Source organism: Panthera pardus, unplaced genomic scaffold (genome assembly GCF_024362965.1).
Source record: "Panthera pardus isolate Hobbes unplaced genomic scaffold, ASM2436296v1 HiC_scaffold_11, whole genome shotgun sequence".
In the NCBI taxonomy this organism is placed as follows: Eukaryota; Metazoa; Chordata; class Mammalia; order Carnivora; family Felidae; genus Panthera; species Panthera pardus.
Window position 1 is genome coordinate 21,758,522 of NW_026526666.1, and position 24,437 is coordinate 21,782,958.

Genomic DNA, 24,437 nt, shown 5'->3' on the forward strand with positions numbered 1-24,437 from the left:
TTAAAAGAGTTCATTTATATTTATTATATATAAATATATATAACTATGCAACTTTCAGTATTTGCCTTCAATGTGTTTGTCACTTTGGTTAAATAGATAACGAAGTATTGTTTCATAGGACCTATGATCCCATTTAATCATGTATTTTAAAACTTAATATGTTTGGGGGTGCCTGGGTTCCTCAGTCAGTTAAGCGTCCGACTTTGGCTCAGGTCATGATCTCATGGTCCATGAGTTCAAGCCCTGCATCCAGCTCTGTGCTGACAGCTCAGAGCCTGGAGCCTACTTCAGATTCTGTCTCTCTCTGCCCCCCCCACCCCCCTGCTTGCACTCTGTCTCTCTCAAAAATAAATAAACGTTAAAAATTTTTTTCTTTAACTTAATATGTTTGGCAAAATTCCCAAAAATCAAGTTCTAAATGAAGTCTTTTTGAGCTAGAACTTTGATTTGTTCCAGAGGGTCCCTGAAACATCTCAAAAGATATATTCTCTCTCCTTATAAAAAGAAAGATGTCAAACTAATGAGGTGTATTTGATATGTTAAATTATATAGAAAACATTGTCAGGGATGCCTGGGTGGCTTAGTTGGTTAAGCTTCCAAATCATGATGATCTCACAGTTTGTGAGTTCAAGCCCTGCATTGGGCTGTGCACTGATGGCCCAGAGGCTGCTTGGGATTCTGTCTCTCCTTCTCTCAGACCAACCCCCCCCCCGCCCCAGTTTATGCTATCAAAATAAATTAATTAAAAAAAAACTTAAATATATATATATATATATATATATATATATATATATATATATAAAAGAAAATATTGCCAAATAAGAAGTGATATTTAACCTTCTTAGGTTATATCTGTATGGATAAATGTTATTAATATGGTTCCAGAAATTGTATGAAGTTCCTTACAGATCTGATTTATCCTGGTATAATGCTATCAGTCATAATTTCAGTTATCATCTTAAAATATGTGTCACAGAAATAACCAAATATCCTTGTCAACTATATTAAAATGAACTCTCCTCAGATCTTTAACAATGGCCATTTTAAGACTTGTCAGTTACAGATAGTTCTTTTTTTTACACTGATGCTTTCATGAAAGCTTTTACAAGCTGCTACAATCCAAAAATGCTTGTTCTCAAAGATTCATGGAAAGGATTCTCACAAGTACTCTAGAATACAGGTTTCTGATAACTTTAAGATCATACCATTGGACTGGGGAAGAATTTCCAGAACTCCATGGAAAAAAACTGATAGATTCATAAACTACTAATCCAAGATCAAGCAAAACAAGAATTAATTAAATGGGATGGAATAAATAGATGAGGATGATTATAATTTTTATGAGTTTTTGTTTGAAACATTACTGGTTCTTTAACATTTTGTATAAAAGAGTTAAGGAAACCTTTTCTCTCAAGCTTTCTATAATTTACATCAATTTGGTAAAGCGTACCTTTGTAAACAGAATTGAAACATTTATCTTTTTCTTCTTACCTAGTTCCTCCAGAATTCAGAAACTCATAGTATTTTTAATTTATGACAACATAGTTATTTGCATAAGTTGAATAAGAATCTGTTCTCCAGTAACAAGACACAATTGGAAACACAGGCTATACTGCCCAAGTTTTGACTGGAATGTCACATTTGAGAAGGATGGGTGTAATATTAGATATGACCAGACAGCTTTAAGGAACTAAGATTGACTTTATAGAGCCAATAAAGTCCCTTCAAAAAACAAACAATAAAGCCATTTGGTATCTTGCTTTCAGGGTTCTTAAACTCACCAGGGGAGTAAGGAAGGTCAATTCCTAGCAGGCCCAAGAACCTCAAGATCTCTTGGAAACCTCTAGAAGACAGAAGATAGGAATTCACCCAATTCTAAAGGTACTGCTGACAAAGTCTAATGGCGAGTCCTTGGCTTGGCTTCCCAGCCTTGAGAAGCTTTTAAAAGTCCACTCTGAGACTCCTTCTGAAAAGTTCCAGCAAAGCAGACTTTAAAAGAGCCTAGATGGTTAATCCCTATTCTTACATAACTAATCAGACCAAGCTTCATGAAACCAGACTATTTTGCAAACAAATAGTCTTACTGTGTTTATTTTTGCAGAAACAGAGATACTGTAGAGAAAAAGAAATTGTATTTCGGTAGCACAGTATTGTGGATATCAGATACTAGTCCTGTTCAATGTCTTTGAGGTATTGTTACCTACCTATAAACTGGACTGGACCCTGAATTCTTCTAGTTTCCTTCAATATCTGGCTGACTCTCCAAACTAACATTTTCAATTTTCTCCCACTCTTCCAACTTGGAATCACTAAGAACAAAAACTGCCCTTTTGCTAAAGCCTTGTAAGCTGAAGCTGAACAACTTGATACAAATTGTGATACAAGTAATCCTAGAGACAAGGATTAATTCTTGTGTTTTGGTATAACCTTATTTCAGATTTTTATTAATAATATTACATTTGAAATTGCTTCTTTTTTTTAAGTTTTTTTTTTAAGTATATATTTTGAGAGAAACAGCCTGTGCGCAAGGGAGGGGTGGGGGGCGGGGGGGGGGGTGTAGAGAGCCTGATGTGGTGCTCAAACCCATGAACATGGAGATCATGACACAAGCTGAAATCGAGAACCAGACGCTTAACTGACTGAGCTACCCTGGTATCCCTGAAATTGCTTTTCTGTTCCATGTTTGACCCTAGTAATAAATCTTTGAGATAGTATAAATAAATTCCTCAAATAATCATAGTAAAGTACAAATTTAACAAGTATTATAAAATTACAAAGCTCAGCACACGAGAGAAAAAGAATATTTTGGGGGCACCTGGGTGGTTCAGTTGGTTGAGCATCCAGCTTCTGCTCAGGTCATGATCTCATGGTTCCTGAGTTCAAGCCCTGCACTGGGCTGGCTGCTGTTAGCTCACAGCTTGCTTCAGATCCTCTGTCCCCTTCTTTCTCTGCCCTTACCCCACCCTTGTTCTCTCTCTCAAAATTAAACCTAAAAAAAAGAAGAAAGAAAGAAAAAGAATACTTTGGACTAATAGTAGACTTCAAAAAGCTTTATAAGAAGGAGGTATAGGGGCACCTGGGTGGCTCAGTTGGTTAAGCATCCAACTTCAGCTCAGGTCACGGTCTTGCCCTTTGTGGGTTCAAGCCCTACGTGGGGCTCTGTGCTGACAGCTCAGAGCCTGGAGCCTGCTTCTGATTCTGTGTCTCCCTCTCTCTCTGATCCCTCCCCTGCTTGCTCTCTGTCTCTTTCTAGAAAATAAATAGACATTAAAAAAAATTTTTTTTAAAGGAGGTGTCAACTTCCAGTTATAAATAAAATAAGTCCTGGGGATATTGTACAGCATGGTGACTACAGTTAATAATACTGTATTATATATTTGAAAGTTGCTAAGAGAGTAGATCTTAAAAGTTCTTATCAGATGAAAAAAATGTGTAATTATGTGTGGTGATGAACTTTAACTAGACTTATTGTGGTGATCATTTTGCAATATATACAAACATCAAATCCTTATGTTGTACACCTGAAATTAATATAATGTAACATGTCAATTATATCTTAATAAGAAATATTTTTTAAAAGAAGGTGGCATTAAAGAATAAGTAGAATTTCTACAAAGATGGTAAGGAAGACCTTCCTTGTAAAATAAAGGATACAAGCAAAGACCAAGGCAGGTAGGCATAGACCATGTTCAGAAATAACATTTCCAAGCAAGTACTGTGGTTTTGCTAAAAAATAGAATTGTGTGGGATACAGTAATTTTAAAAAATGAAAAGGATATATCGATCTGAGTGGAGCTATGAACAGCTCCAATTGAAGGCTTTGAATGCCACCCTAAATCATCTTACATTTGTTTGGGAGCCAATAGAGGGTCACGGAATATTTCTGAGGGAAGTAACCAGGGACTGCATAAGCTCCCTATCTTTAAGAAGCAGTATGGAAGGGAGTGACTGGAAGAGGAGCAGATTGAGGGAAGCAAGTTCAGTTTGGAAGTCACTGCTATAGTGCAAGTAAGAGGGCAGAAGCACCACATTTCGCACACAGGGAGTGGGAATGAAATAGGGGAGAAGCAAATTGAAATGCTGACAAAAGTAGAATCTATACTTGGGAGGAAATGTTAAGACCAGAAATGTAAACTTAAAAAGTCATTACCTTAAAGGAAACAACCCGAGTTTTACCAATGAAAATAAGAGCACCAAGTGAGAAACTACCACATTTCATCTTTAACTATCCAAGCTGAATGCTGACGGAAAACCAAAAACTCTGATTCCACTTTCAAATACTGCATGTAATAGGCCATAATAAAAGATTCAGTCTTTTCCACTATAAAGTAATGAAGTGTAAGTGGTTTGCTAAGCAAGGCCCATTACATTTATTATTATTTTTTTGGCCCATTACATCTAATATCATTCTTTAACTCATGTGAACCAGCATTCCCGAGAGGTGTTTAGTTGGTTTAAATAAATGTTAACATCTTACCTTCCTCGACACTCAGAACCCTCCCCCAACATACACGCGCGCACACACACACACAACCTGTTCTGATATTAATCTCACCCAGCTTCGGACAGCCCTTGCCTATGTACTACCCTTACCAAGGACAGCACTTCCATTTCCTTAAGTCCCTGCAGCTTCTTGAGCGCAGGGTCCTGGTCTGGTGGATCAGCGCCTACCACGAGGCTACACTCGGAGCAGGAGCCGAGTTCGTTCAGTTCGTTCACTGAAGGAATGACCGCCAACCGGGCCCACCGGCCACCTGGCCCCGCACGCCCCGGGCTCTGAGGCTCACAGCGCCGTTTTCAGTCGCTTGACACACCCCTTTCCTCGGGCCCTTTTCCCTCCTCCACCCAGCACATTCCGCACGTCTTCCCTCGGAGGTACAAACGCGTCACTTCACCCGCTCCCACCCTTGCTGAGTTCAACACGGTCCCCTTCACTCGGACTTTCCATCAGCGCCCCCGCACACCTTTTCCCCCTCCTCCTCCTCCCGGAGCTCCTCCGGGCCCCCGCCCCCCAGCCCCCCGCCAGCAGCCTCTCGCGCCCCGGCCGGCCGCCGCAGCAGCCGGCTGCCCTGCGCCCGCCGCCCTCCAGGAGCGCGCCACGCTCACCTCCCGCGCAGCTCGGCCGGCTGCGCGCACCCCGGGCGGCGGCTCAGCCCCGCCCGGAGCCCCGCTGGGTCCCCCGCGACCCCCGACGCGCAGAGCTTGCCGGCTCCTGCCGCCTTCGCCGCCGCCAGCTGGTGCGGCCCGGGCGTTTCCGGGTTCCCGCGGTCCCGTCCCCCAAATGCTCCGGCTTCCGCCTCGGCCCGGGCAAACGCAGTTCCCGGCTCGGCTCCCGCGGCCCCAGCTTGGCACTTGCCCGCTCTGTCCCGAAAGCGAGGCACCTGGGCAGCCCGGCGGGCAGCTCCCGGTACAGGCTTCACTGTCGCGTCGCCACCTCGGGCACTGCCTCCTGCTGGATGTGTTCCAGGTGGAAGAGTCAGATGGAGCGGCTCCCGCCCGCGGGCTTCTGCGGTCATGTCCGGTTGTGGAGGGTGCCAGGTGTCCAACTGGGAAAGGAAAGGCAAAGTCCTTTGGGGCAAAGGACCCCGAGAGGGGGTGGGGAGGCGGATCCAGGAAACCAGCCATAGAAATAGTTGTCGCTGTCACTGAAAACGAGATTAGCTCTGGAGCAGTCTGCCACCCAGGAGCCTGGAAGAAGTCTTCTTGAGTTGGAAATGACCACCTTCTCCCACCCTCGCACCTTGAGTCTGGGGACAGCCCAAAGCGGCGCCAGCAATGCGCCTAGTGCTATTAACCAGGAGAGGGGAAGAAACAACAGCAACAAAAGACAAATGGGTCCGGAGGATCTCAGAGTCCTAGGGGACTAACCCCTTCCTGGCTTCACGGATCCCTCACACAACACTAGCTTTTAAAGGCCTTCTGATATCTTTGTTGGAAACCGTCCAGCCACAGCAGCCCATTCTGATAATGAACAGGCTGGAATTAATATTCTACATCCAGTTTGGTCATCAAAGAGTAGGGCAGGACTATCCCTTTCCTCTTAACACAATGCCTGGATAAATTAAGCCTGCATCTGTTTATGTTGCGCATGATTAAAACTACCTCCATAGAGACAGGGAGAGAACAGAAAAATAAAATTAAGCAACTGTGTTAGAAAAATAACGGGCTTGGGGCTGGCTCAGTTGGAGGAGCATGCGACTCTTAATCTGTGGGTGGTGAGTTCAAGACCCACAAGGGGTGTAGAGATTACTTTAAAAAATAAATAAAACTTTAGGGGTGCCTGGGTGGCTGAGTCAGTTAGCTATCTGACTTCAGCTCAAGTCATGATCTCAGGGTCTGTGAGTTTGAGCCCCTTGTTGGGCTCTGTGCTGACAGCTCAGAGCCTGGAGCCTGCTTCACATTCTGTGTCTCCCTCTCTCGCTGCCCTTCCCTCCCTCATGCTCTCTCTCTGTCTCTGAAAAATGAATAAACCTTAAAAATAATAATAAATAAAACTTTAAATAAAAGAGAAAAAAAGGAAAAGAAATGACTTTAAATTTTTCTATGCTATGACCTTGAGAAAATCCCTGGATGGTGAAATATATATTAGATATTTTTTTAAGGAGATAGAAGTTTATTGAACACACCCAAGGGAGTGGTGGGCAGGACAGCAGAGGAGAGGCTGTCTGCTGAACTATATATTAGATCTTAATGCTTGTCCAAATAATTTGGAAACAAAATATGGCTAATATAAAATGATAATAGCTATGCACTATCCTAAGATATCTATATTTTTTAATTCAAAAAATAGTAGGTAGTCAGTAAATATGAGTTGTTTTAAGGGGTTGTAAGGGGAAAGAAAGATGTAAATGTTTTAAAAAATATACTAGCTGGAAAAATATACTTTAACACATGAATAGAATTTTTTAGATACAGAAAGACCTTTCAGTCTGCACAGAAAGCTTTAAAATGAGAAAGATGAGAAGTGGAAGCACTTTTAATTATGAAACAGTAACATATGTCTTGGCATCTGGGACAGGCTTGAAACTGAAAATGACCAAAACTCTATACAAACAAAAGCGACAATGAAAATGGAGGGCCAAATATATGAAACACACACCTGATGTAAAGATAGGAGCCCTAACACTGGTGACCAAAGTAATACTTCCATTAATCTTTCCTAGCTTTACTATTTATACTCATAATACCTACTGAATTGCTTTGAGTTTCCCTGTATATAGCATCCATGGACTTTTTTCCTATTTCTCATGCTGTTCGCTAAGTGTAGAATATGTTTCCACTGCTCCTTCATATTTTTTATAGCTAGCCCCACTCCACTTTTAATTCTCTGCTCAGATATTATCACAGACTTGAAGCCTTTTCTGGCCTCCTTCCTCCCAGGGGTCTGAACTCCTTCTCTGTGGTCTCATAGAGACTTGAGGAATCCTGTGCATACCTAGATAATTTCACTTCATTGCATTGTGATCTGTTTGATATCAATTCTTTCTGCCTAACACTTGCCTTGAGATCAGTGCTATCCTATTTATCTCTGGATCTTCAGCATTTAGCATACTACTTAGCACATGGTGGAAACTCAGTACATATTTCCTGAACTGAATTGGTTGGTAATAATGTCAAAGACAAGCCAGACAGTACGAAATTTACCAAGGAAGAATGTGAGCAGAGCCTGAAGTGCAAATCAAAGAAGTTAAGTCAGTACCAAGGTCTAAAGCTCTTTTAATAATAATTTAATAGAGGTGCCTGGGTGGCTCAGTAAGTTGAGCACATCTAGATCTTGATTTTGGCTCAGGTCATGATCTCAGGGTTTGTGGGATAGAATCCCGCATTGGGCTCCTGGCTGAGTGTGGAGCCTGCTTGGGATTCTCTGTCTCCCTCTCTCTCTCTCTGCGCCCCGCCCCCCCCCCCCCCCGCACTCTCTCTCTCTCTCTCTCTCTTTCTCCCTTTCTAAATACATAAACATTAAAAGGAAAAGAAAAAAGAAATGCCCCAACCTTTTGTTTTCCAAAGTTCTTTCACCTTTTTGTGTTCTGAGAAATGGCTTACCATAAAGAACCACCTTTTCCCACTTAAATAAGATTTGCTATCCAACTTATTCGTGGTCCTCATAAAACTCGCAAATATCTCCATCGTTTACCCATGACAAGCCCCTTTTACAAGAAACCTGATGAGGTGGGCAGACTCAAAACATCTAACTTCCATTCTCTGTCTCATGATTGATGAGCTGAGATTAGAAATGCTTGTATGCCTGAAACTAGCTATACACAGAGAAAACATCCTGTTTAGCTAACTAAGTGAGACTTCAATGCTTGCAAAACACCTCCAACTACAAATCAATCTGCATGAATACTGAGACACTCATTGCAAAGCATAATTTTTAGCTTACGCAATTTTTATGTACTTTTTGCCTCTCATTTTTATGTGAAACAGAGAGGCCATATATTTGGATCTGTTAAAGAATGTGTTCATTTTTGCAGCCCCGGGATGTGTATGGCTATAAAAAGTTATAAGTTGTATATTCATAAGCTCTGCTGGTCTGCTGAAAATAGTAGTGTGTTACAGTCAAAATTATCTAACCTCTTAGAAGTCACTGTGGTTTAAAGTTATAACCAATATATGCGAATAAGTCTCAGCAATAATGACAGAGAGGAACAACATTGCAATAATGACAGAGAGGAACAACATTGTATGCAAGGTTTTCAGGATGACTTTTTGTTAAGCAAAAAGAGAGTAGTTTTGTGCCCAAGTAAAATGACTCTTTGTACCACAGTGAGAAGGAAGAAAGTGTAGGAAAAAATCCAAATGGATATATAAAGTTGTAGAAGGTTCTCAGAAAGGAAGTTTTAATTGTGGTGGTCAAAGCTGGATAAAGTTTAATTGAATAATATTTTAATAAATAAAAGTTTAATAGAATAATGTTTAAAAGAATAATGTACATTTAATCAGATATGATCACTTTTAAGGAACTATGGTTAATTTTATGACGCTAATGCTTACAAAGCATGCTTAGGAAAACTAGACTTGTATTTGTTTTATAGGGTGAGTAATGAAGATCACTGCCTCGCAGGCCTAGGAAACTTAGGATATTTTAGGGAATCTGAGAGGAGAGTTCACCCAAGTTTATATGTGCCACAGATGAAATCTGATGGCAAGTTCTTGGCTTGGCTCAAGAGGCTTTTAAAAGCATACTCTGACATCTCTTATTAAACTTTCAACAAAGCAAATTGAAAGAGCACTATGTGAAAGATTACTATTTTTGCTGTGACTGTGTAAGTAATAAGACCAACTTTATTTTATGATCAAGAGTCACCTTTCTAGGGGCTCTGGGGTGGCTTAGTCGGTTAGCATCTGACTTTGGCTCAGGTCATGATCTCACGATTCTTGAGTTCGAGCCCCGCGTCGGGCTCTGTGCTGACCGCTCAGAGCCTGGAGCCTGCTTCAGATTCTGTGTCTCCCTCTCTCTCTGCCCCTCCCCCACTCACACTCTGTCTCTCTCTGTCTCTCAAAAATAAATAAACATTAAAAATAAAATAAAATAAAATAAAATAAAATAAAATAAAATAAAATAAAAACAATCATCTTTCTTGGAATGCCTGGGTGGCTCAGTTGGTTAAGCGTCCAACTTGATTTCAGCTCAGTTCACGGTTCCTGGGTTTTGAGCTTGGCATGCTCTCTCTGCCCCTCCCCCTACTTGTGCTCTTTCTCTCTCTCTCCCTCTCTCAAAAGTAAATAAATAAACTTAAAAAAAAAAGAATAATCTTTCTTTGCCAATATCTTTGATTAAAAGGGGGAATGCTTGTAGAGAGAAATTTTGTATTTCAGTGCAAAACTATAGCACACTCTTCAGACTCTAGTCCCAAGTTAGCAAAAGTTGGGTTATCAGACTACAGCCCTGTTCACTGCCTTTACTCTATTTAGGCACTTTGTAAATTTCAGTAAGTTGGTAGATATGCAGACTATGTCTTCTCTGGTGGAGATTTCAGTGAATTCTCCCTGCTTGTGGAAAAACCAGTTTGGGTACCTTCCTGCAAATCCGACCAGAAGTTATCCTATTACCTTGCACAGAAATCATTAACACTTACCAGTTCAGTTCTAGATTCCTTCGATATCTGGCTACTACTCTCTAAACTAAATTTTCCAAATTTTCTCCCTCTTGCTTGACTCAATGTGTTCAAGAACTAAAACCTGACCACCCATACCCCTTTTGTGTGCTGCAAAGGCCTTTCCCTTCAGGATCTGAAGAAGCGCTGTGAGCTAAAGCCCGGATGACTTCATTTAAACCTTGAAGAGCTCAAGCGTTTATCATCATAGTAGACCATGCAGGGTTGGATTACTCCCCGGACAAGCCACTGTCTGGATCGAAAAGGAAGCTTGGCAAGATACTGGGTTACACATGCCCTTACATAAGAGGTAACCAAATTGTGAATGACATCACCAAGAGCCTCCACACCTTAGCTTTCAAAGAACTCAGTGAGTGGTGCTCCACCAACTTCTTAGAATCCACTGGACACCAGGTTCTCTTCTGAGGCTATTTACTTTGGTACAGACTTTCACATTTATGTTTCCCCTTTCAGTTTATTTACTTATTTTTATTATTCATTTTGAAAGACAGAGAGAGAGAGAGAGAGAGAGAGAGAGAAAGAGAGAGTGAGCACAAGCAGGGGAGGGGCAGAGAGAAGGAGAGAGAGAATCCCAAGCAGGCTCCACACCATCAGTGTAGAGCCCAATGCAGGGCTCTAACTCACAAACTGTAAGACCATGCCCTGAGCCGAGATCAAGAGTTGGTCACTTAACTAACTGTGCCACCTAGGTGCCCTTATGTTTCCCTTTTCATTTCAGGCATTCCATTTGATTGATTGATTGATTGATTGATTAATTGATTTTGACTGACTTAGAGAGCAGGCAGGGAAGGGGCAGAGGGAGAAAGAATCTCAAGTAGGCTCCACTCCTAGCACAGAGCCTGATAAGGGGGCTCAATGTGAGGACTGTGAGATCATGACCTGAGCCAAAATCAAGAGTTGGACACTTAAGTGACTGAGCCACCCACGTGCCACTCAGGCATTCCCTTTTAAAAGATATCTGATGGGGATGATAGTATTTTATTATCTAAAATTAAAAATAAATAAATAAATAATACCTGATTAAAAAAAGATATCTGATGTCTAGGACTTTAAAACAACTGAACTTTTTCATGACCTCTCTACAAATGGTTCATGTAATTTTACAGAAACAATATCAAAAAGAGACCTTAAGAGATTATTTCTTGGACCCTACTTGGCTCCACTTAGGAATTTATTCACCCCTCTGAGTTGAGCAAAAAATGATATTCATTCACCTTGTTGAACTCCACCTGAGCCTTGTGCCCTTGGAGAACAGAGTTAAGATACTCCCCCAACCACCACACAGCAATCTCTTGTGTTCCAGGAAAAGGCTTATGGCAAAGACATAACCTTTTCTGTATGACTTAGATAAGACTCACTGTCCACTCTTTCTCATGACCCCTATAAAACTTGAGGATAACTCTACTATTTATCTGTGACAAAGCCAAATATATACCTTTCCCTTTTCTCATGAACCTGTGGACAAGGCCAAATAGACCCTCCTACTTCTTGTTCTTTGTTTCATGATCGATTAGCTGAAATTAGATTCTTTTCCCCCTGAAGCCAGCTGTGCTGGTGCATTTTAGGTGTCAGCTCCGCTGGGCTAATGGATGCTCATATAGCTGGTAAAACATTATTGCTCTGTCTGTGAGGGTGTTTCCAGAAAAGATTAGCGTTTGAATTGGTGAACTGAGTAAAGTGGTGGGTGGGCTGGGAATCACCCAATCCTTTGAGGGCAGAATAGAACAGAAAGGAGAAGGAAGGATGAATTAACTCTCTGCTTGAGTTGAGACATACATCTCCTGTTCACAGCTCCTGATCCTCAGGCTTTTGGACTCAGATCAACTTTACATCATCAGCCCCTTGGTTCTAAGGTCTTTGGACTCAGTCTGAATTATATCACCAGTTTCCCTGGTTCTCCAGCTTGCAGATTGCAGACTTTGGTCTTCTTGGCCTTCATAACTGTGTGAGCCAATTCCTTTAATGAATCTCTTTGTGTGTGTGTCTGTATGTCTGTGTGTCTGTGGACACACACACACACACAGACACACACACACACACACACACAAATTGGTTTTGTTTTTCTGTAGAGTCCTGACTAATACACTAGCTATCCACAGGGAAATAAAATATCCTGTTCAGCTAACTGAGTGAGACTTTCCCTGCTTGCAAAACAAGTTTAACTGTAAATCACTCCATCTACAACTTGTTTACTCCTCTTTATGAAACTCTAAGGCAAAACCACCTGCTGAAATACTCTGATCTTTGGATCAGAATGCTCTCTCTTTTGCAATAGCTTGAATAAAATCCATGTTCTTCCCTGTCCAGTTTTTGTCTTTGACAATAGCAAGAGGAATTTTGTAGATTATTTAGGATCTCTATAATCAGTGGACTTAAAGACAGGGAGACCATACTTGGTGGGTCTAACCTAAACAGGGGAGACCTTGAAAAGCACTGCATTTTCTCTAGCTAGCCACAGGAGGGGAGATTAGAGAGACACACTCTATATGACCTGCAAAAAAGTAGGCATCCATGTCATTAATTGCCTATGGGTATGATATGGCCTGAAACTGCAGGAGGCCTTTAGTTGCTGACAGTAGCCCCAGCTGATACACAGCCAGGCAGTGGGGTCTTCAGTCCTTCAACTATAAGGAACTGAATTGTGCCAACAAAGTGATAGCCTTGGAGAAGTTCCTCAAGCCTCAGATGAGAATTGCAGTCTCACCAACACCCTGATATCACCCTGGAGGCTGACCAGAGATCCCAACCACATCATGTTGGACTTCTGATCTACAGAACTGTGAGTGAATAAATGAATGTTGTTTCAAGCTGCTACACAGCAATAGAGAATGAACACAACCCCATACAAACCGTTCTGCATCTTCACTGATCTGCACCTTTTTTCCTTTCTTGGTGCTTGACACCTCTGTGCTATGATCCCTCCGCTTTCTGCACCCTCATTGACAGATGTCTTACTCTATTGATTGCTCATATTGTTACTCTTCCTCTGGTTCATTCCCCTCAACATATAAGCATGCTTAAATCTTTCCTATTAAAAAGAACACCTTCGGGGCACCTGGGTGGCTCAGTTGGTTGAGTGTCAGACTTCGGCTCAGGTCATGATCTCACAATTCCTGAGTTCAGCCCCTCATCTGGCTCTGTGCTGACAGCTCAGATCCTGGAGCCTGCTTCCGATTCTGTGCCCCTCTCTCTGCCCCTCTCTCTGCCCCTCCCCCACACGTGCTCTGTCTCTCTCTGCCTCTCAAAAATAAAGAAAACTAATTAAAAAATTAAAAAAAAACCCTTCATTTGAACTTATCCTATACTGATCTCTTCTTCCTTTAGCTGTCAACTGATTTGAAAGAATAGTAATCTACACTTGATGTTTCTACTTATTTCTTATTTACTACTGATCTGTTATAGTGGGGCTTTTAAACAAACATACTATCAGAATTGGTCTCAGCAAGGTCACCAGTGACCTCAGTTTTGTTAAATGCAGTATATGACTGTCACATCTGATCTCTTTGTTGTGAGAAATAAGCCCACTGACCCAATCAAAGGAGGGATGTGGAGACTGGGAGCACAGTGAAGTGAAGCTTTAATCAATGTTCTTGCAAGACCCGGTGTCTGATGGACCGGCACACTCCGGGCAGTCACAGCAGGCAATTTATCTCCTAGCATGTAAGTCCCTCCCCTGTTCTTCATTGGCTGAGTACTACAGAGGTTACAGCCTTACCAGACATTGCTTATGCCCATGTAATTCAAAAAATAGTCTTATTGGAACAAATGTATATTCCCTGAGGTGTCCCAGAGACTTTCAGTCCCTCCTTCCTCTGTTCTTTGGCACATGCTCATTGCAAAGCCTGCTAAAATAAGCCCGTGAAACCAAGAGGGGAAGAAGAACCAGAAAGTGAAGTATCTAAGGGTTTGGGATTCCATTGTGTGTGTGTGTGTGTGTGTGGGGGGGGTTGTACATATTTCCAATAGCTTGTAAACTGATTATTAGAGAGCACAGCTTTTATTTGGTATTTCCAAAAATGAATCATCGCCCTTACTTGTCCCATCTTTTTTGTTGTTGTTGTTGGGGGTGGGGCTGAGTTTCAAGAAGGGGCCTGGAAGCTGTCTGCTGAGTCAGCTCCAGGTTCAGAGCACAGCCTTGCTGGAGGTCACTCAGTGAGATGGGCAGCTGGAAACACACTTGTGGACCTCCCCTGCTCTCAGAGACCCCAGGCAGCTCAGTGTGGTCATACAGGGGGAACAGAGGTGGGATGGATGGAAGAGATTATTAGTCTCAACGTGCACTATCCAGAGTTTGAGTCCCACATGGGATGAGCTTGAGCCCCGCTTTGGGTGAGCCCTGCTTCTCTCTCTCTCTCCTTTTCTCTCTCCCACCTCTGCCCCTCTGGTATCCCCCCCTCTGCCCCTCACTCACTTGCACCACCCCCCTCAAAAGTAAATAAAAAAATAAACAAAACAAACAAACAAACAAACCTGCCCTATCCAATATGACAGCCACTAATCATCTGCAGCTATTTGAATTAACATTAAATCAAATTAGAAACCCACTTTCCTCAGTTACCCTAGCCACATGTAGCTAGTGGCTCTCATATTGGACAGCACAGTCTAAGGCGTTTCTATCCTTGCTGAAGACTCTGCAGCCCAGCGCTGCACCCCACTTCCTGATAAAAGTGGGGCCTGAAGGCTGACAGGGGCACCTTCTGTGCACTGCCCCACTGCCTCCAGTAACAAGTCAACTTAAAGGAGGCATCCATGGGTGAGCCCCCAGGGGCCAGGCTAGCTCTACAGTCTACTGCATGAGGCACAAACTTCCATCTCCTCAGAGAGGTCAGGCTGAATTTCCATTTTTTCCAGATCTTCATGGTCCTGCTTATTCTTGGGTTGGGATAAGCTGCAGACACTTCTTTTCCTTCTCTGATAAGTGTTACTTTATCGATACTCTCCTGCTTTCCATAACACCACTCTCTTGTCTTTTCCCTCATTTCTCTGATGATTCCTTTGCTTCTTCTTAGTCTCCTTTATGGGAATCCTCTTCCTCTACCCACTCCACGCATTAACAGTGATAGCTCTGATTTTTAGGGTTTTGCACTCCCTTGCTACTGCACCTCACACACACATTTGTGCCCACACACACCCCACACTCCCACACCTCCCGCACACACATACACTCTCCCTCGATTTAACTGGGATTCAGTTCTCACGAACAAGTTGCTGCAATGGCTGGTAAGTGATCTCCTTCTGTTATTGCTCATGTTCTCAATTGTACATATGCCTCCCAGTAGTGGCTGTCCCTGCTCTACAAACATCACACCCCCTTCCAATGCTGCTTCCACCCTTCAGCAGATAGAAACAGAACTCAGGAGCTCCAGACCCTCCACCTCCTGTTTATTTTAATTTTTAATTTCTTTATTTCTTTATTTCTTTTTAAAAGTAAGCTCTATGCCCAACATGGGGCTCAAACTCATGACCTTGAGTTCAAGAGTCTCAAGCTCTATACTGAGCTACCATGTGTCCCTCCACCTCCTATTTAAATTGGGCAGTTACCATGAGCAAAGTGAGCAAACTGAGGTCTGCAGTGAGGAATGCAATGCCTCTCCCCCCCTCCCCCCGCCCCCTTGTTTTATCTGCAGTTAGAGGGAGTGTCTAGTTAGTGTTGCTTGTTGCCTGATGCTTCACTACATTTAGGAAAAATCATTTCTTTTTTTTTATATAATTTTTTTAACGTTTATTTATTATTGAGAGACAGAGAGACTCAATTTATTATTGAGCAGGGGAGGGACACAGAGAGGGGGAGACACAGAATCCAAGGCAGGCTCCCGGTTCTGAGTTGTCAGCACAGAGCCCAATGCGGGGCTTGAACTCATAAACCGCGAGATCATGACCTGAGCTGAAGTTGGACGCTTAACCGACTGAGCCACCCTGGCACCCCTAGGAAAAATCATTTCTTGCAGCCTTGTCTCTCTCTAGGACTCAGACTTAAATACCCAGGGAGAAAAATGGAAATAGGGTCCATGGATAACCACTGAAATGTTCTTGAAATGCTGCTCCCCTCTAATGGCAAAGTTCTTCTCAATTCTTTACTGAGTCAAGTTCATTAAACTAGTTCTTCATCCTTTAGGAAGAATCTGTTCCCATGAGGCTCCTAAGACCGTGAAGGCAGGTCTCTCCATCATCACATCAGATAAGCCCTGATACTTCTGAACCTCCTCTAAGGGGCGACTAGGGCAAAGTTTCTCAAATGATCCCAGTGACGGACCAATCCTTTCCCTTCCAAATCATCTTGGATTGATACTTTTGGTAAAATACAATAAAAAAGAACTGCCAGAAAAATGTGATAAAAATCAGTCCGATCACGCAATGCCAGACTGCTATAAAATTTCCTAAGTGCTTGTACTCAGTTTCTATACTTCTCTATTTGTAGACCTGTAGTACCCTGTTTGTTTCCCTACACTGTTTTGTGGAGCATTCTGAGTAGCCCTGGTCTGTGGAGAGAAGGGAGACCAAGGTGCAAATGTTGTCTGCCATCTTGAGCTGTATCCTAGTTACTATTTTTTCAGGATTTATTTTTTTCTTCTAGCTTCTGGTGAACTGGGAAGGTGATGACCCTCTTTATTTCATTTGAACTCCCTGCTCTCTATTTGTGGGTGCCAAACCTTTTACTTTCTGAATTATTTTTTGATCATAAACGTTCCTCTAAGTCTCCTCTCTCTTTGGTTGATTGCTCCTTAGTAATGTTGACATCTTCACTGGAGAGTGTGAGAGGTATTTTGCAGGGAGTTAAAATGCATTGTAAGCATTTTTTGTAGCAACTCTTGCTAGAGGTTAGGGTTAAACACAAGTTTAAATGTGATTTGTGAATTTCATTTTACTTCAGAAAAATATTACTGTATTCTTGATCTGAAGGATCATCCTTTAGAGCAAGACTTAGCTGACACAGAACAGAAATAGTCCTCTAAGCAGGTGATAAATGCACAGCGGGTGGGCACTGGACTCACTTACGTCAGCCTTTTCATCTACACTCCAATGGTTCTCTTTCCTTTTCCAATTTTCTTCAACTCCTTTTTTTTTTTTTTAAATGTTTATTTTTGAAGGAGAGAAAGACAGAGTGTGTGCGGGGCAGGGGCAGAGAGAGAGGAAGGAGACAGAATCCGAAGCAGGCTCCAAGCTCTGAACTGTCAGCACAGAGTCCAACACAGGGCTGGAACTCAAGACCTGAGCTGAAGTTGGACGCTTAACTGACTGAGCCTCCCAGGCGCCCCTCTCCAACTCTTTATTGGGTAGATGGTCTTAATCTCTAGAGCTCTTTTCCAGGCTCCGGATTTTGAATCATGACGTGAGATTCCCAATTCAGAAAAATTGAGGAGGAGGGAATTATCCGTATAAACGAAGCCATATTCACAATTGTTTTCTTTTACATATAAATCTCTGGGTCATGAACATGAAAGCAATGTTAGACCTGAAGTTTTTTCACTTTTGTTATTCGAAAACACCAACTTTGACTAGAAAGGACACTCAAGAGCAATTTGTGATCATTTTTGAGGAGAAAACAAACAAACAAAACCCCTTCAACACCTCTGGGATCTTTTTCTTTTCTCCCAATACCAAACAGAAATGGATATATGCCTAATTCTTCCTTTACAACTTGTTTGAAGAGGTTTAAAATGCCAGTTTTAAGAATGCTACCAGTAAAGAAAGGACCAAGGTTATGGACCTCTCCTCTTAGTAATAAGCTGTCATATGTTAGGTATGGTCATGTCTCATATTTTTAAAAAATTTCTCTAGATACTTGTGCCCTGAAAGTCTCTGAGTTGAGTAGGAGAGGCTCTCATCCAAAATTGACTGAGAACAAAACAGGACAGGATTGAGTTACTTTGTTTACTAAAGGGAAAAGATTAAACTTTACAGAGTCATATAAAATGCTGAGACATTTTATAGAGTCTACAGAAAACAGAGCTTGCCTTTCAACCTCTCCAACTTCAAATACTTTGCAATGAGGAAATGTCTCCCATGTTTCTTTACTCAGTATCCTACCCACCCCTAACCGTAGGAAATAATTTGAAGGCAGTGGGAATTTTGTCATCCTGACCCAAACTGGCTACATAGAAATACCTTACCTCTTAATACTGTAGTAGACATTGTTATCCAAAGAGACTTCATGTAAAAGTGTTTTTTTTCCCCTCCCATATAATTACTAAAGTGAAATTAAAATCTCTTTACTGGTTGCAAAAAAAAACCCAAAAACAAACCCTCTTCAATTTTCTCTTGAATTAAAACTTCTCTTGAATTATTATTGTTACAATTATAGTATTTAACTTTGGGTTTGGGGCCTTGGTTTCATTTTTCCCTCCAGCTTTATTCTGATATAATTGACATGTAACATTGTGTAAGCTTAAAGTGGACAATGTGATATTTGCTGTAAATATATATTAAGAAATGGTTACTGAAATAAAGGATTTCTTTTCAATAAGGATGCATGAATGAGCTTGCTGATAAAGAGACATAGGTAGGGCACCTGGGTGGCTCAGTCAATTAAGCAGTCGACTTCAGATCAGATCATGATCTCCTGGTTTCTGAGTTCAAGCCCCGTGTCCAGCTCGTGCTGACAGCTCGGATTCAAATTGTTTCAGATTCTCTGTCTCCCTCTCTCTCTGCCCCTTCCTGCTTGCACTCTGTCTCTCTCTCTCAAAAATAAATAAACGTTAAAAAATTAAAAAAACAAACCAAAACTATGTTGTTTAAAAAGAGATGATAGCAATTGGAGAAATTCCCCTTTCTTGAATGGAAATGTGAAGAATTTGTAAATTCACATTTTCAACGTGAAGAGACAGCTATTGTCATAATTGGCACTCTTACCGAGCGATTTGTTAAAAAGTCATCGCATTTCTTTTAGAATCAGTTAACTCCTTTCCAAGGGTAATGTCACCAACCCCAATAGGGAAGTTTGGGAGAATTTGGAAAGGTTTATGTAAAGACTGACAAGGCAGAGCAGAATAATTATGCTCACTATTGATCCAAAAGGAAAGCGAAGTTTCATTTATGACAGGAAAGATGTCCATAGCTTACAATTTATATCAAACTTACTATATAGTTAGATATATTATGAAATTGAAAGAAAGCATACATATCCTGATTTCACCTGGCAAAGGTCCGAGGTTGGTAGGGTAAAAGAGTTGGTTCCTCCAGCCTTAGGACAGTGCAGTTCTTGGTGAGTCGGGTGGTGAGCTGAGCACACACTGCCCTCTGGTGGAGCTCGCCCGAGTTTGCCCAGCCTCCAGAGTCGCCCTCAGTAGAGACCCGCGCATCTCTGCCTGTACAATACTCCTGGATCTTCAGGGGGCTTGTAGAATGGCTCTGCAAAGGCCTTCTTTTCAAAATTAAACATACATTTAAGAATATGGCAAAAATAAGAGAGAAATCTTAATTGTACCTAAGTTTTCTAAGATGGCTTTTTGTGACATTTGAGAAATGACTAGTGCTTTAAAAAAATTTTTTTTTACGTTTATTTATTTTTCAGAGAGAGAGAGACAGAGCACAAGTGGGGGAGGGGCAGAGAGAGAATGAGACACAGAATCCGAAGCAGGCCCTAGGCTCTGAGCTGTCAGCACAGAACCTGACCTGGGGCTCAAACCCACAAACTGTGGGATCATGACCTGAGCCGAATTCTGGTGGTTACTTTACCTCGTCTGAGCCACGCAGGCACCCCGAGAAATGACTAGTGCTTTTTAACTGAGGAGTTCTGTTTAAAATATAAAAAAATTACCATGTTCCATAGAAGTCAAATACTACTTTAAATAAATGCTCATATTGTTTTGATGTGAATTCTAACTTTATTGAGTTCCATGACCTCTCCACCATAGGGTCGATTTTATACCTTTGTCCAAATGACATAGAACCCTCTGTTGTCACAAGAGGGCAAATGGCAGCATTCATCAGGGAAGTTGCCCAGAGGCATCCAGCTCTTTTCTTATATGGTAGAATTATGGGGAAAAAGATCTCCGAACTAGGCAATGTTACATCTGTGTAACATTGGATAAAGCACTTAGGTCCTAATTTTTTTAGAGAAATGTATAAAAAGGGGTGTTGTGTGTGTGTGTGTGTGTGTGTGTGTGTGTGTGCGCGCGCGCGCGCATGACAGAGAGAGAGAGAGAAAGAGAGAGAACTGATTACAGATGAAAAGACTTAGGATATGCTAGAAGCCTATATAAAACTCAAGCTAATTATGTAAATATAATTAGGACAAACAGGTTTATGGATCAAACTGAGTAATAATTCTATAAGCATAAATTTAGCATAAATAAAAACCAAGACTACTTCACACAGTAGATGGTCTCAAAAACCTTAAGTGGTAAAGCACAAAATCTAAGTTCAGTTACAATTGAAAGAATACAAGGGCTCTGTAAAGGTTTTTATGGCAGAGGTGGGGAGACTTTTTATTGATCTCTAACCTACAGAAAGAAAAGTGCATAAATTTTAAGTGTGCAGCAAGAATTGTTAAGTGTGTAGCTCAAGTACAACTGTGACCCTTGTACAACAAAGGGGTTAGGATGCCAATCCCTTGTGCAGTCAAAAAGCTGCATATGACTTTTTGACTCCCCCAAATATATATTTTTTAATTTTTAAATGTTTATTTTTGAGAGAGAGAGAGAGAGAGGGAGAGAGAATGTGAGCAGGGGAGGGGCAGGGGGGCGGGCAGGGCAGAGAATCTGAAGCGGGTTGTTTGCTGACAGCAGAGAGCCTGAGTGGGGCTTAAACCCACAAACCATGAGAACATGACCTGAGCTGAAGTTGGACACTCAACCAGCTGAGTCACCCAGGGCCCCCATGATTCCCCAAAATCTTAACTACTAATAGCCTCCTGTTGATGGGAAGCCTTACTGATAACATAAATAGTTAACACATATTTTGTATGTTATATATGTTATCTACAGTATTCTTACAATAAAGTAAGCTAGAGGAAAGAAAATGTTATTAAGAAATAATAAGAGAGCGGCTCCTGGGTGGCTCAGTCAGTTAAGTGTCTGACTTTGGCTCAGGTCATAATCTTAGGGCTCCTGAGTTCAAGCCCTGCAGTGGGCTCTGCACTGACAGTGTGGAGCTTGTTTGGGATTCTCTCTCTCTCTGCCTCTCTCTTTGCTCCTCCCCTGCATGCACTCTCTTTCTCTCTCAAAAATATATAAACTTTAGGAAAAAAAAGAGAAATACGTTTAAAGTACTGTACTTAAAAAAAATCCATGTATAAGTGGACTTGTGTCTTTAAAATTTAATGTGTTAAATACATTTTAAAAATTTAAATATAAAATTATTAATTATAAAATTTGTTCTTATTTCAACCAAGCCATAAAATTTGCAATGAATTTAGACAATATGAACTTTGACTTCTTGTTTTCCCAAGATCAAGCTTTGGAAAGTCAAGAGAAAAAATAATTTGGAGAAACCACTGATTAAAATAAGTGAATAGATTATTGTACACCTCTGCTCATATCTAGGAGACAATGAGCTCACTTTATACCTGAGAAATGATAGAATGTACTTTGTCCAGTAGTTGCTAGCCTTGGTTCCTGATGACCATGGAACCAGTGTATTAGCTTTGGATTGCACACCTCTGCACCTCAATCTCATGTAGGGCACTGTCATTTGGGTTCTGTCACATGCCATCAATCTCTTTTTTTTTTTTTTTTTTTTTTTTTTTGAGAGAGAGCATGAGCATGAATGGGAGAGGGGTAGAGGGAAAGGGAGACAGAGAATCTTATGCAGTTTCCATGCCCAGCATGGAGGCTGACTCGGGGCTCAATCCCATGACCCTGCGATCATGACCTGAGCTGAAATCAAGAGTCAGATGTTTAACCCACTGAGCCACCCCAATGCCCCACATGCTGTCATACTTAATCCTGATATACCATGGGTTGCCTTCATGAATCTTTACTTCTCTATAGGGTAGGTATTACTATTATTCTTTTTTTTAAATTTTTTTATTTTTTAAATTTTTTTACTATTATTCTATTTTAAAGAATAAAATAATTTAAAAATATATATATATTATATATATTTATTTTATTTATGTATTTAATTTTATATTTATTTTTTATTTATTTTATTTTATATTTATTTATTTTTGACAGAGGGTTCGCTGGGAGGTGCACAGAGAAAGGGAGAGAGAGAATCCCAAGCAGGCTCCACAACATCAGCACAGAGCCCAATGTGGGGCTCAAGCTCACGAACCGTGAAATCATGATGTGAGCAGAAACCAAGAGTTGGATGCCACCCAAGCACCAAGTATTACCATCATACTTTGTTTACAGTTGAAGAAACAAAGGCTCAGAGAGGCAAGTAATCAGCTTTGGAAAGAGCAAAGTGTCATTGCACCAAGACTGGAAAGAGATTGGGCCAGATTGTAGAGGATCCCAAATGTCCTCTGAGCAGTGATGGGTTATAATCAGTGTTCAAGAGAGATTTTCCTCATAGTTCTATGAGAGTCAAAGTAAGTTGTGACCAACAAAGAAATTATTATATTAGTCTGAGCATAAGACAAGAGTGCAAACAGAAAGAGGGGAACAGATGAGAATCTAGTCAGGTAAACGTGAGACTTTTGTGAACTATCGAAGGTGATGTGGAGTTAAGATGAATCATTTTTGGAGCACTTTTATGTTACAATAAAAGGTGTCTAATAAGACTTGTGCTTAGTTTTGCACTTTCAAAAATCATTAATTACCATAAATGTTAACATTGAACATCTGCAGAGTTAAGTGCCATATTTGTTGGTAAACTTCCATAGATATAGCCTGCTTCCTTTAGTATTCTTCATGCCTGAGAGTGAATTCTAACTTCTTACCAAAATTTTCATGTAGCAACTTTGACAGTTGGCCATCTCTTAACCATTCTTATCCTTATTGTCTGACTTTTTTCTGCCTTACCTTGATAGGACACTTATATTTGCAAATGTATCCAAGTTGTGTAATGTAACCAATGCTTGGCACTTGGGGTCTGAATATTTAGCCAGAAATAGATCAGTTACCTTATTAAGGCAGATGACTGCAGATACAGCATTTTGATCGGGTGATAAGGGATTATGTCCAGACCTAAATAGAGCAAGATCTAATGCTTTCTATAATCAGGTGGCAACTGATAATAGCCATGCTTGACCTATGGATGGATGATGGCAAGAACTGTGAAACCTTCAATTTTGAGGATCTTTGGGAGTTGTAGTAGGAAGACTAAGGGTGGAGTCTTGGTTCAGTAATTTATGTGTTGTGTGACTTAGGGCATGACTCTTTTTTTTTTTTTTTAATGTTTATTTATTTGAGAGAGAGTGAGCAAGTGGCAGAAGGGCAGAGGGAAAGTGACAGAGAGAATCTCAAGCAGGCTCTGTGCTGCGGGGTCAATCTCATGAACAGTGAGATCACGAACTGAGCCAAAACCAAAAGTCAGATGCTTAACCAACTGAATCACCCAGGAGCCCCAAGTCTGAATTTGTTATTCCAACTAATTGGCTGTTAAGTTGAACCCAAATGGATTATGTACATAATAGCAACAAAAAACATAAAAATCAGTAAGAATTTCAGCAAGCTAAAAATTTTTTTTGGATGTTGTTAGATGAAATTAAATACTGTCAATGCCAGTTCTAATCACATTAACTTACAGTGTGAGTATACGTTTAGTAAAAATAGTAAGAGAATACTTTTCAGATATGTAGAAATACTTAAGAAGAACAAAGGAGGGTACATAATACAGGATTCTAAGAAAGGGGAGTAGGGGATTGGCAAGAAAGAACTCTAAAAATATTAAAACAAAATATTATAATAGTTAAATGAGTGAACGGCACAAATAATTCCAATAGTATATCCTAGAAATTAAATAATTGAAAAAAGGAATCACTACCAGTCATATTCAATTCATGAGTGTGGAATATAACAATTTGGAAAAAACCCAAGTAATGTCTCACCTCATTCCTGGACACTGCTATAAAACACTAAATATTAAATCAGAAGAAAAAGCTTATTAAATTATTAAATGAAGTTGATTAAATTTTGAAGACATTGAAGAGTTCACAAAGATAAACATGAAAAGACTTGATTAAAGAAAAATCAAATGCTTTTTGTAAGTTAAACAAAATACTTTTAACCAAAAAAAAAAAAAAAACAAAAACCAAAAAAAACCAAGGAAAATATTAAGAAAAAACTGTAGCCAAAATGATAAAGTATCAGTATTCCTTAATAGTTCAAGGCTAATACAAATGGAAAAAGAAACAAACTAAAGAATGTGCTTCAGTTTATTATTTTGGCACATTGATCAGTTTGACAAATTCATTCATAAAAACTGTTTGAT

At 40.7% G+C, this 24,437-nt stretch overlaps 1 protein-coding gene across 5 annotated transcripts in view; it reads right to left on the reverse strand.

Annotated features, from left to right (window-relative positions):
* The window catches only part of SLC35A3 (solute carrier family 35 member A3), a 53,615-nt gene extending 48,056 nt beyond the window's left edge, over positions 1-5,559 (reverse strand). Inside the window, exons 1-2 of one of the 5 annotated variants that reach the window (XM_053892030.1) lie at positions 5,107-5,212; positions 3,077-3,245 (exon numbers count right to left, since the gene is read on the reverse strand). Coding sequence is in view for 2 of the 5 variants with exons in the window: in XM_019457610.2 (XP_019313155.1) it covers positions 5,382-5,516 (135 nt within the window). In the remaining 3 variants the exon portion in view is untranslated. The other 4 variants (XM_019457610.2, XM_019457616.2, XM_019457613.2 and 1 more) reach the window with 4 other exon arrangements.
* Between the last annotated feature and the right edge of the window lie 18,878 nt (positions 5,560-24,437).